The 13,715-nt window shown below is 37.5% G+C and overlaps 1 protein-coding gene across 2 annotated transcripts in view; it reads right to left on the reverse strand.

The window, feature by feature from the left end:
• The window catches only part of LOC140511743 (UDP-glucuronosyltransferase 2A2-like), a 144,748-nt gene that overhangs the window by 34,751 nt on the left and 96,282 nt on the right, over positions 1-13,715 (reverse strand). The window contains exon 1 of one of the 2 annotated variants that reach the window (XM_072620923.1): positions 3,018-3,775. The exons of the other annotated variant lie outside the window; for it this stretch is intronic. Within the exon in view, the coding sequence (XP_072477024.1) occupies positions 3,018-3,774 (757 nt within the window). The 5' untranslated portion in view covers position 3,775. Of the gene's footprint in view, positions 1-3,017; positions 3,776-13,715 lie in introns of those variants that run through there. 2 annotated transcript variants of the gene reach the window in all.

A 13,715-nucleotide genomic window follows, 5' to 3' on the forward strand; every position in this document is an offset into this window, starting at 1 on the left:
AATGAGAGTCCTCCACAGTATTTTTCATATGTATTGCCCATTGTGAGGTTAAATCTATAGACAAAGGGTATTCCAAGTATCACTGTATGAGCTCAGCACAAGGAGACATAGCATCTGCTATAACAACTTCATATTTGGCTTTATTGAATGTCTTCATTAGAGATTTGTTCAAAACAACATTCTCACAATGCTCTTTTACCAGCCTTGAACCCATCAAAAAACATTTTTTTGAATGGCTGCACCGTACTACAATGTTAAAAGTTTTCTCCACTCATAACTCCAAAGTATGATACAGTTATACAAAAATGCAGTCAAGTCCTCTTGACTTTTTAATCAAGGAAAAACCTGAGCATGGAAAGCTGATGAATTACCAGGGTCAACAAAAACTAGTTGAGGAAGTCAACACATTCACTTCATGGCCCTTCTGTATAAGCTCATGCAAGATGGACTTTAAATTGATGGACTATACTACATGGCCCTACCAGGACCTTTTCAGAGGACCCAGAGCTAAAACAACAGAGCTGCAGCAGCACAAGAGCTGAGATCTAGTTCTCAGACCTCATAGTTATTTCTGCTTTACCAGCTACTACACATTCCATCAAGATTTCCTGGTTGTATCACCAAAAGAAGCCACAAAAATGTTAAAATTTAATTGATATCTCTAAATTCTTTATCCAACAAGGGAACCTTTAGTTTTATGTAACAGGATGTAAAAAAGCCATAACTAAGGAGGGAGTTGATAGAGGACAAAGCTTTAGTGTCAGTGGAATATACTCATCTGGTATGGAAGCTGCCAGACTGTACAAAGCTTAATGTTCCAACTATTAATTGGTACTTCGACCAGGGATTACAATAGAAGAGTTTAATTTGATCTGGGGTTAAATATTAATACTACTTAAAAAATCACACTCTTTCCTTCTTTAAAAACAAATAGATTTTATCGTGAAATGCATCCTAAACCTCCTTGCCATTAGATTTCAGGAGGAGCTATCTTACCAGCATTGTCCTCCCAGTGGTACCTGAGAAAATTGAATCCGTAACTGTCAGTGTCAACTGGACTAGATCACTCTGCAACCTGTTAATGGCTGGAGCTGGACAGAGCAGTCTAGAAACAGGAGAGTCAGGAATCGAACAGAGGTTTAATTTCAAAGTGAGGGAAACAGCTTGCATGCAAGGAGGGAAATTAGACACGTGCTGGGGGGCTCTCAATACTTATACCAATGTTTGCAGAGTTAGCTGTAGGCCTGACAATGAGGAGTAGGAGCTACAGTGTGACCAGTGTGATTCCTAGCAGGGCTTCATGACCAGAACTAGTCTGAGCTCAGAGAACAAATGGTGCTAGTCAAAGGAATACGCTAATTATATGGTATGATTTTTCCAGAGGTTGAGATCATCCAGAGGGTGAGTGCACAGGATTGTTGTTATGCCAAGCTTAGGGCACAGCTTGCTTGCTGGGCCTTAGCTCTGGAAAACAGGGTGTCTCCTCATATCATGACACTAGTTCATCCCTCAGCTGGTCTTGTTCAGTTGCTTGTGGTTGGGACCTGAAGGATTCCAATTCCTGATCCTATTTCTGGAGATCCTGTTGGAAGATTTTCCTCAAGCTCTCCAATCCTTTTGACTTTTCAGACCAGGGTCTGATATTCTCCCTAGTGAGTATCATAGTGTACACTGTCTTGGATTCATGAACAACTGACTTACCTGTCATGTAATAGGTTCAATGATTGAAAAAATGGGAGCAATCTCTTCCAAACATCTGATTATTTGTAGATAGTGGAAATGGGGTACAAGGGACATCTCTTGAAACTGAGTGAATTACATTGGTGAGGGCTAGTGTCATTTGCCAAGAGCATGGATTTTCAATCCTCTTAACAATACCAGAAAACCTTGGTGAAGAAAAAAAATCTAATGCACCTCAAGTGGTCAGGGCAATGAGAGTGTGTGTTACAAATACGTTTTAAAACAAAGTCAAGTACATGAAATTCTACTGTGGGGAAGAAATGATGTTTTAAATAATGCATGCATATATGCATGCATTGTGTAATATATATTATATACCTTATATATTATATATGGTATAATATATATTATATATTGTATATGTGTACATGTGTGTGTATATATAATATATATTATGGAGGCAGCTAGATGGCTCAGCGGATAGAACACGGACTTGGCGTCAGGAAGACCTGAGTTCAAATATAACCTCAGATACTTCCTAGCTGAGTGCCCCATGGCAAGTCACTTAACCTATTTGCCTTTATCCTTAAGCCTGTTTACCTCAGTTTTCTATAAAGCGAGCTGAAGAAGGAAATGGCGAACCACTCTAGCATCTTGGCCAAGAAAATCCCAAATGGGGTCACAAAAGTTGCACATGACTAAAATGACTCAACAAGAACAAAACTCTGGTGCTTGCTTCTGCAGCAGCTCTAATCCCTGCCTCCTCAATGGCCACAGCTACTAAGAACCTCAGAAAACAAGCTGTCACCACCAAAGTGCTGTCAGATTGTTCAGTATCAGAAATGGATTTGTTTTGTATCAGTGGTAGTAACATCATAGACGACGCATTATCACATGCTTTGTCACTATACTTCCCACTCCTTCATCTAACTAGGACCATGAGCCCTCTTTGTGGGGCTTATAAGTGAAACTTACTCTGGGGAGTGTCTCTCCCATTAAAATGCTCCTGGAGAGCAAGGGGTTATCTTGCTGTTCTATTTAAACCCCAGAACATAGCACGGAATAATAGGCATGTAAAAGGAGCTTAATAATTGCTTTTACACTCATTTCATTGATTTATTATGCTTATTTCCCTGCTTTCCATTTTGACTAAACATTGAAACTTAAGCCAATTTAGTAGCCAAAAACTTTCCATATCTCATTGCAAATAAAAAAAACCCCTAAATATATGATTTTTTCATGACATTAAACTGCTCATTCACACTGAGTTGCATAAGGATGTCAGGGAATCACTGAACAGGTTTGACATGTAAACAACAAAGGGACCACAGACCTACCCAAGACATCACTGTAAAACTGATCCCATGCCTTCACATCAAAATTCTGAAACCAAAAGTCAAAGTAAATGAAGAAAAGCATATTTTTCACCCGCTCCATAAATGTCATCTTGTCAGCCAATGTTGTCAGGGGCACAGGCACATAGGAAGGAGGCAATGAGAGTCCTCCACAGTATTTTTCATATGTATTGCCCATTGTGATGCTGAGACTATAGACGAAGGGTATTCCAACTACCTCTGCTATGAGCTCAGCACAAAGAGAGAAGGCATCTGCAAGAAGAACTTCATATTTGGCTTTCTTCAATGTCTTCATAAGGTCTTTGTTGAAAACAGCACTCTCACACTTCAGTTTTGCAAGTCTTGAATACTCAAAAAACTGTTTTTGTAAGGCTGCACCATACTCTAATGCTGAAAGTGTTCGACATTCATAAATCCAAAGTAAGATCCAGTTTTCAAAAACTGAAGCCAAATCCTCTTGACTTATCTCCATAGGAAAAACCTCAACATGGAAACCTGATGAATTATCAGGATTAACAAAAACAGTAGCTGAGGGTGTCAGCACAGTCACCTCATGGCCCCTCTGTACCAGCCTATCCAGGATGTTTTTTAAATTCATCCAGTGACTGTACTCCATGGGCCATACCAGGACCTTCCCACAGGACCCACAGCTAAAGCACAAGAGCTGCAGCAGCAAAAGAGCTGAAACCCATTTCTCCAAGCTCATGGTTGTTCCTGTCTCATCCCCTACTAGGCTCATTTCCTCATGAGTTCCTGCTTATATCATCAATAAAGATGTTAAAATTTAACTCATGTATAAATTTCTTATGAGAGAAAAGCAATTATCTGGTATTATCAAAGTCCATGTTTTGTACAAAGTTCATGGTTTTTTGCATTACTGATACTTTAATAATTGAAATTCTCCAGGGTCCAAAGAACAGTTTTTAATCACTCTGAGTTAAAATAGGAATACTTTTTTATATCTTTATGGAATATAGCATTTATAGTAAAATATTCTCCTTTCACTCTATCTCAATTGTATCTCAAGCTTCCTTGAATTTAGATTTCAAGATGGGGCATCTTACCTGCATTGTCCTCTGAGGGGTAGCTGATTTAAAAGAGTTAAGGATTGGGAGTACATGACCCAGTCAGTCTCAGTAAGTCGTACATTATTGGGTTCCAAAGGAGGCCAATTCCTAATCCCACTGGAGAAGGTGCTATTATAAGTTCTTCCTCCACCATCATTGCTTTGGATCTCAAACTAGGATAGATTTTCTTCCAAGTGATTATCATGAAGCACATGGGCTTGGTGGCAGCTAAGTGGCACAGTGGGAAGAATACCAAGCCTGGAGTTAGGAAGACTGACCTTGACTTCACATGTGACCTCAGACACTTAGTAGCTATGTGATCCTGGGCAATTCTGCCTTGGTATACTAGATCCTTTCTGGCTAATTGCAGTATTTTTTTTTCCTTCACTTAGGAGTTCTCGATTTTGGTTGTAATATTCCTGGGAGTTTTCATTTTAGGTTTCTTTTCAGAGATGACCAATGACTTCTTTTAATTTCTACTTTACTCTGTAGTTCTAAGATATTCGGACTGTTTTCCTTTATAGTTTTTTCACTTATAATGTTTCTTCATGTATATTCCTGGTGATCTAATGATTCTTAAACTATCTCTGCTGGATCTATTTTTTCCAGGTCAATTATTTTTTTTTTATCAAATATTTAACCTTTTCTTCTATGTTTTCAGTTTTTTGACTACATTTTATTGTATCTTGATGTTTCATGGAGTCATTTATTTCTACTTGGCCAATTTTAATTTTTTGAAATTATTTTTTTCTGTAATAGTTTTAACCTCCTTTAGCAATCTATTGATTCTCTTTTCACAATTTTCTTCAATAGCATTTTACCACTATTTTTCCTCCCTCATCAACACTTGTTTTAAATTTTTTTCTCTTTTTTTCATGTCTTTCTTTAACTCATCTGAGAATTCTGATTGAGTTTATATCTAATTTACATTTTTGTTTGAGGCTCTTCTTGTAAATGTTTTCAAGTTATTATTGTCTGTGTTTTCTGTGTTCCATGTGAGCTTCCCTGTCATCTGAGGAGCTCTTTAGGTTTGGATTCTTTTTTAGTTTACTCATTCTTCCAGCCCACCTCTTGATTTTCAATTTTACATTAATGTTCGGCCTTGCTCTTTTCTTGGGACAGTGTTGGGGAATGTCTGAGCTGAGCTTCTATCTTTTTATGTCCTTCTGTTGTTTTCAGACCTAAGCCTATGGCCCTGCACATTTTCCTTGCTTCCATAGGGTGGGATCTTGAGAGAAGTTTGTTCACTGCCCTTCTGGCATGAACTCTATAAGTTTTGACCCGGATTTGAACCTGTTGATTGTGTGTAGTTGTGTTTCAGTAGACTACTCCTGGACTGAGTTATGTTATTCTTATGGGAGGTTCTATAGGTTCAATGACTAAAGGGCTTAATTCTCCTTTTGCACTAATTTCCTATCCTGCTTATTCCAACTGTAGGCTTATGTGATGGACTAAATGTTAGAACTCAGATCCTTTTCTGTTCTTGGGCTCAGATCCACACAGCTAAACTTTTGGAACTTGTTTTTTTCTCTGAACACAGCAAAGGTCTCCCTTGTTTGTGACTTTGACCTCTCCTCTCTGCCATGGAACACTGACCTGAAACTAGGCAATGTGGGAGCAATAGAGCCAGCAGCTGGCACCTGTTCTGGTTCACAGTGTTGGTTCAGGTATATTCTGGGATTTCTCTTTACTTCTATCCCTGTTTCTATTCTCTTCCCCTTACCATCCTTGATTGATAGAATCCTCCTCACTTTTGCTATGGCTACTGCCTCAATCATTACTGCATTGTTCTATACAGAGCCAACAGACCCAACCTTAGTAACTACAGACCTCACTGTCTGTATTTCTAAGCTGCCCTGGGCTGGAAAATTAACTTACTATGACTTTTTCTCAGATTTCTCAATCTCAATATGGTAGACTGCCTTTTTTAGTTTTTTTGTGAAGAAGGTATGTTAGATGAGTTGGGTAAGAATGATAACTCTTACCCTACCATCTTGACTCCCAGTAGTTCCTTTTCCACCAGCAATTTCTGCCATTTTGCTTTCTGTTATTTTGATTCTGCCATATGATCTCTAACTGTAATTTCACCCATTTAAGAGGTTAGTTGTATCTGTGGTTGATTCTTATTGTTGCAAATAGTGAGGTAGGCTTACTTTTCTTTTTCCTTGAAGTCTCACCCACCCGTTAGCCAATACACCCAGCACCATTTTGGAATTGCATCCTGAAGGAGGTCAGACAGTACTTCAGGATATGGAAAAACAATAAGGAATCTAAAAAGACACCCTAGAATGTTGGGTATTGGGTGGCACACAGAAGCAGGCATATACTAAGGTTTTGGCTAAATGATTTCATTAAATACTCTCCAGTGTTGTTAGATAGAATTTTGATAATATCAAGGAACAGTGCAGGATCAGAGCCAAACTCTCACATAAAAACAAAAAGTAAGAAAACGGGAGTGGGCAGAAAAAAATTAGCAAAAACAAAACAAAAAAGGAACTTTACTACAGAAAGTGATTATAGCGATAGGGAGGATCAAGGCATCAACTTAGAAGAAGACAAAAGTGTCCAAAAGGGTACAAAATGTGAAGCTTCATAGAAAAAAACAATTTGTTTATAGAAACAAAAAGAATTTCTGGAAGATCATAAAAGAAATTTTAAAAAACAAATTAGGAAAGAAGAAGAACAAATGAAAAAAGTAGTTAGAGTAATGGAAGACAATCATGAAAAAAAGAGTCAAAAGCATAGGGAATGATATAGAAAATTTTACCAAGGAAAATAATGCCTGAAAAAACAGAATAGGATGTACAAAATCTCACTGAAGAAAATTGGAATTGAACAAGTGGACACTAATGACTCTATGAGACATCAAGACAAATTAAAACAAAATCAAAAGAGTAATAAAAAATAAAAGAAAATGTGGAAAGATATTTGATCTAGAAAATTGATCCTGGAGGCAATATAAAAATTACTAGACTCCCAGAAGGCCAGATGAAAAAAAGACTAACAAAAAACCTGGACAACACCTTTCAAGAAATTATCAAAGAAAAACACACTTGTGTATTAGAACTTGCAGGCAAAATAAAAACTGAAAGAATCCACTGATCACTGGCTGATAGATATCTTAAAATGAAAACTCCCAGGAACTTCATAGGCAAATTCCAGAACTCACTTCTCAAAGAGAAAGTATTGCAAGTAGCCAAACATAGTTCAAATAGTGTAGTGCGACAGTGTGGTTTATGCATGATCAGGCAGCTTCCACATTATAGAAGTAGAGAGCTTTGAATATGATATGCCTGAAGGCAACAGATTTAGGATTACAACCAAGAATTACCTGCATAGAGAAATTGAATATATCCTTTAAGGGGAGGTGATGGGCATTTAAAGAAAGAAAGGGCTTTCAAACATTTCAATTTATAGATCAGAGCTGAAAAAATAATTTGACGTCCAAATACAAAACTCAAGAGAAGCATAAGAAGGTTAAAAAAAAACAAACAAACAAGAAAGAGGACTCATAAGAAATTCAAAAGGTTAAACTGTTTGTATTTTTATATGGCAAGATAATATTTGTAACTCAACAAGTCTATTAGTATAAGAGCAATTAGAATGAGTACTTTTAGATAGAGGGTGTGAACATAAGGTAACTTGGATGGGAAAATACTGCAAAAAAAAAACAAAATAAAGGAGTAAGAAAGAAGAATGTATTGGAATAAGGAGGGAGTAGATTGAATGGAATAAATTATCCCACACAAAAGAGGCACGAAAGTTATAATAAAGGGGAAGATGGCTAGTGGCAGGCAAACCTTAAACTTTAATCCCATCAACATTGGCTTGAAGAGGGAATAAGACACACTCAGTTGCATGTAAAGCTTTGTCTTATGCTATCTGGAAGTATAAAAGGACAAGGATAATAGAAAGGGAAGGGGAACTAATAAAAGGAAGGGTATATTGGGGGAAGGTGGTTATCTGTTATAAAACACTTGTGAGGAAGGAAGGAATGGGTGTAAGTGAGAGAGGGAGATACATACATGAAAAATAGTATGGAGGAAAATACACAGTTATCGTAACTATAAATGTGAATAGGATTAACTCACCCATAAAATGGAAGTAAGTAGCAGAATGGATTCAAAACAAGAATCCTGCAATATGTTGTTGATAAGAAACACATTTGAAGAAGAGAGATACACACAAGGTAAAGGTCAGGGACTGGGGTAGAATCTATTAGGCTTTGGTTGAAACAAAGAAAGCAGGGGTAGCAATCATGATCTCAAAGAAAGCAAAAGCAAAAATAGATCAAATTAAAAGGGATAAAGAACGATAATTGCTTCATGAATGGATGATTTAAGAAAAAAACAAGAAAGAGTTACATGAACTGATGTTGAGAGAGGTGAGCAGAACCAGGAAAACATTGTAAACAGTAACAGTAGCACTGTGCTGTGACCAAGTTTGATAGCCTTAGCTCTTCTCAGCAGTAGGATAATCTAAGACAATTCCAAAAGACTCATGATGGAAAATCCTGTCCACATCCAGAGAAAGAATGAAGGAGTCTGAATGAAGATCAAAGCATACTGGTTTCTCTCTCTCTCTCTTTTTCTTTCTCGTGGTTTTTCCCTCTCATTTTGAATATTCTTTCACAACATGATGAATCCATAAATACATTTAATGTGATTGTACATGTATAGCTTATATCAGATTACATGTCATCTTGGAATGGAAGAAGGGGAGGGAGAAAAATATTTGGAATGCACAGTCTTACAAAAGTGAGTGTTGGAAACTCTCTTTCAATGCAATTGGGAAAAAATACTATTAAGTGGGGAAAAAACAATGATAAGTAGGATGATTTCACAAGAACCTGGATATACTTACATGCATTGATAATATATCAATGAATATCAGTGAAATGAACTGAACCAGGAGAATGTCATATTTCTGAAACAGTTATTACTGAATGAAGAATGGCGAATGACTTAGCTGTTCTTAGCACTACATTGATTTAGGACAATCCCAAAGGACTAATGATGAAGCATACTATTTTCCCCTTGAGAAAGTACTGATATTGATTGAATACAGACTAAAACATGCTATTTTTTCTTTCTTCCATTTGTCTTTTCTTCAAGTCTTTTTGCATAAAATGACTATTATGGAAATGTTTTACATCATTGTATAAATATAATCCATATTTGATTGTTTACAGTTGGTCTCAGGAAGGTGGTAGGGAAGAGAAGAAGGAGGGGAAAGAAATTGTAACTCAAAACATTAAAAAAGACTTAGTAGATCCTTAAATCTTTCTAACAAAGAGGGTTTCCTTGCTGATTTTAGAAAGCTAGGTTGTTGAAATAAGAATGAATATATAAACATTCTCTCATCTAGTATAGGCAAAGCCCAGTGGAAAAGGAATTCCAGGTTGCAAGCAGGGATCAGTGGTAGTGAGTAACTAATTTGGAGAGCCGAACAACCAGTCACCGAAGTCTTAAGATTTGCTGTAGATACAAATTGGAAACACAGGTCTATAGGATCAGAAGAGAAGACATTCAAGGGTCATGGAGATGGAACAGAAGTGGTCAAATACAAGCAACACATAATGATAAGAAAAATGATTTAGATATTTTTTTCCTAATGAATATTATTAATTAATTGTTGCTATATGCACATTATTTGTTATTAATATAGTATCCCAGTCCAAGGAGATCCTATATTTAAGGCAGTCTTCTTTCATCTTTGTACTCTATGCAGGGATGTACTTGCTTTTTGTACTAAGAAACAGTTTTGCTTGAAGCTGTCCCAATATCTTTATGATCTACAGAGAAAATCTTGAGCTTGTGTAGTGAAGTTCACAATAAACAACTTGGCAGACAAAACTGAAGAAAGTATAGTCCAAAACAGTCCAGAAAAAGGAAATCCATCTTACCTAACACCTCACTGTAAAACTGCTCCCACTTTTTCTCAAATGAATGGAAGCAGAAATAGTCAAAGAAGAGAGAAAGTAGTGTATTCTCCACCTTTTCCATAAAGGTCATCTTGTCAGTCAGTCTGCCCAGGGGCACAGGAATATAGGAAAGAAGAAGTGGAACTCCCCCACAGTATTTCTCATAGGCATTCCCCAGGCTCCACCAGAGACTATTCATGAAATGGATTGCAAACTTCTCAGCTATCAGATTTACAGATTGAAATACAGCATCAGTCAATAGCATATCATAGCCAGTTTTTTGCATTTTCTCCTTTAGTGTCTGATTGAAGGTTTCATTTTCACACCTTTATTTTACATAAAAGGATTAATTGGTTGAAAGATTCTTGAAATTCCCACAGTATTTCCCAGTATGATAAGGTGGGTTTTTTATTAGTCATCCCACACAAAGTAATTTCCAGTTGGTTCACACTTTCTTCTTTTTTGTGTGGTGTAGGAAAAATTTCATAGTTCAACCCTGAAGAGTCAATGGAATCAGTTAGAGACATATCAGAAGACACCAACACAGTCACCATGTGAGCTCTTTCTTCCAGTTCTTTGAGAATTGTTCATATCAGTCCAGTGGCTACAATCCATTGGCCACACCAGGACCTTGCCACAGGACCCACATCCAAAGCATCAAAGCTACAGCAGCAGAACAGACACCCACTTTTCAGGCATAGTGCCTGAGCCTGATGCCTTCTGAGACACACAGACAATCCGAGGGACAAACTGAAGATTAATTTCTAAAGGAAAATCTCTCCAATTGTACTTCTAGTCCAATGACTTCCCCCTTCCCCCAGTATGTAAACATTTCTTCCAGTTCCCCCATCCAACACATGTCAGGTGAAGGCACAAATTCAGAATATCAAAAGTACTGATGTTACTTTTCATAAATGTTACAATTAAAATAGAAAGAGTAAGCCAAGAAACACAACACAGCACATCTACACTTACCCAGTAATTCAATTCAAGAAATATTTATGAGATACAGGAATTATAAAAGGCATACAAAGCCATAGAAAACAGTTTCCTCTTTTCAGAACTTACAACAGAGACAAAAGCAAGTTTCTATATCACTACGAATGAGGAAGAATGTGGTAAAAGAACTATGAGTCTTACAACTGTAGGTTTCAGAGGCTTGTTACTAACAATACACATTTTATTACCAGTGGCCCACAGTAGGCATTTAATAAATGTTTAATGACTGACAGACAGATTGAATATAAAAGGGAATGAGAGGAAGTGGAAGAAATTGAGGAAAATTCATAGTTAATGGATTCAACACTGTCAGATAAAAGGAGGAGAAATCATGTGGAAAGGGTTTGGGGATGATGAAAAAAAGGCAAAGCTGATTCAGAACAACCATTGCATGGACTATGATAGGGAGTCAAAAAAAGGAATCAAATAAAGACTCCTCAGTAAGAATGATCAATGAGTCTAAGTGAGAGTGTATAAGTATGTAATGAATTCAGCCTAATATTCTGACTTCTCGCAAATGAATATCCACTCATTCTATGGCAGGAGACCAGGGTATTGATGTGCTGTTTCCTTTGATGTTTTGAAAGAGAGAGAGAGAGAGAGAGAGAGAGAGAGAGAGAGAGAGAGAGAGAGAGAGAGAGAGAGAGAGAGAGAGAGAGAGACAGAGAAAGGAATATGATAGCCACAGAAGAATTCAACTTACACTTTAGAAAGAACATGCTGATGTGTCAGTAAAAATACACATTAAATAAATGCTTTAAAATGAGATTCTGGTATAAGTTATTGAAATTTAGCTTTTGGTTGCACAACAGAACCAGTTGTTAAAGGTTAATCAATTTTAAATGATTAATGAAAGTGCTGAAAAATTCCATTTGCTTTTTGTTGTTCAGTTGTTTCAGTCATGTCTGATTCTTCATGACCCCATTTGGGGTTTCCTTGGCAAAGATACTGTATTGATTTCCCATTGCCTTTTCCAGTTCATTTTACAGGTAAGAAAATGGAGGCAAGCAGGGTTAAGGGATTTGTCCACAATCACATTGTAAATAAGATTCTGAGACCAAATTTGAACTCAGGAAGATGAGTCATCCTGACTAGAGACCTGGATCTCCTCCCACTGTGCTACCTAGCTACTCCTAGTTTATCATAAATTTCCTTGGAAGAATGAAGATTCAAGTAAAATGAATAACAAAATTAAGTCTCTAAAAGTGCATTCTATGGGGAATGGTTAGAGGCTGCATGGTGCAGTAGATAGAGTGAGTTGGAGTCAGGAACACCCTGCATGGAATCTCACCTCCAATTCTTACTAGCTGTCTGGCTTGGAGAAAAGTAGGTTTATCTCTTTAGGCTTCTGTTTCCTGCTCTGTAGAAATCAGGGAGGTGGATTCCATAACCCCAAAGCTCCCTTCTAGCTGTAAATTGCTGTTTTTTCTGAGGGGGTGGGTGGAATATAGAAAATCAATGAATGTATGAAAAGATGAGGAGCTAGCTTAAACAGCAGGAAGATTAACATGGAGATATAATTGTCTACAAGGCTATGGAAGCATTGATGGTTCTCCTGTGGCTATGACATTCGTCAAGACTTCTGGCATACTGTAAAATGTACCACCAGCCCTAGAGAAGTTGACTATTTCTTCCTAGCTGCTAAGAGTGCTTGTAGCTAGCACCCAACAGGCCAAAAGCAGAGGCTGTGGGATACAGAGGAAAGAACATGGTCTGGGGTTGAAACACTGACTCAAATACTGATTCAGCTGCTTGCTCGCTGGGTGACACTGACCAAGCTGCTTCTGTGCATCCCACTTCAATTATCTGTATGCTGAGAGAATTGGAGGAGATCAAGGAACTTTGGCATTTGAGACCTGAGAGAGAACCTCAATAACAATCTAGCCCAACTTAGACACCAAAGGAACGTTTAGTATAACAGCCAATGAGTTACCACACAGCATCTTCTTGAAGACATCCAAGTTTGGAACAGCTCTAATTGTTAGGAAGCATTTCCCCACACCAAGTCTAAATTTTCCTGCTTGTAATTTCCACCCATTGGAAATTCAGTTCTCAGTTCTCCTTTCTGGGGTCCAACAGAAAAGGTCTAATCCCTCATCCATGTTGGCTCCTCAAACACTTGTACAAATCTATCAGGGCCTCCCTGTACCCTGCTCCCCCCACTTCATGCTCCTTTGCTCTCGGACAAATATGCCGAGTTACTTCAATTGATCTTTATGTGTCAAGGACCCAAGGATCTTCATCATCCTGCTTTCCTTCCCTTGATTACTCTCTAATTTGTCAACACACTTATGGTACCAACAAAATAAAATACAGAATTTTAATTCTTTGAAATTATTAATTTTTCTTAAACAATTACAATATAGTAACATGTGAAAGAGAAACTGGTAAAAAAAAGTTTTAGCAATAGCAGACCAGAACCCCATTTTTCAGACCTCTGCGTGTCTGCGTATTTTCGTCTACAATTCTTAGACCTGTTTCCTAGTACCAAAGGGATATCAACAAATGAACTAAAGATTACCCTCTACTTAAAATTATCTGACAGGCATGAAAAATGGCAGTTGTCATTGTGTTTGCTGGATTTTTAAGAAATCCTCCCAAAAGCAGTCAATTTAGTGGAAATTTACGATAAACTAGGAATAGCTAGGTAGCACAGTGGGAAGAGTTCCAGGTCTCTAGTCAGGATGACTC

The sequence above is a fragment of the Notamacropus eugenii genome, chromosome 6, assembly GCF_028372415.1.
Source record: "Notamacropus eugenii isolate mMacEug1 chromosome 6, mMacEug1.pri_v2, whole genome shotgun sequence".
NCBI classification, from domain to species: Eukaryota; Metazoa; Chordata; class Mammalia; order Diprotodontia; family Macropodidae; genus Notamacropus; species Notamacropus eugenii.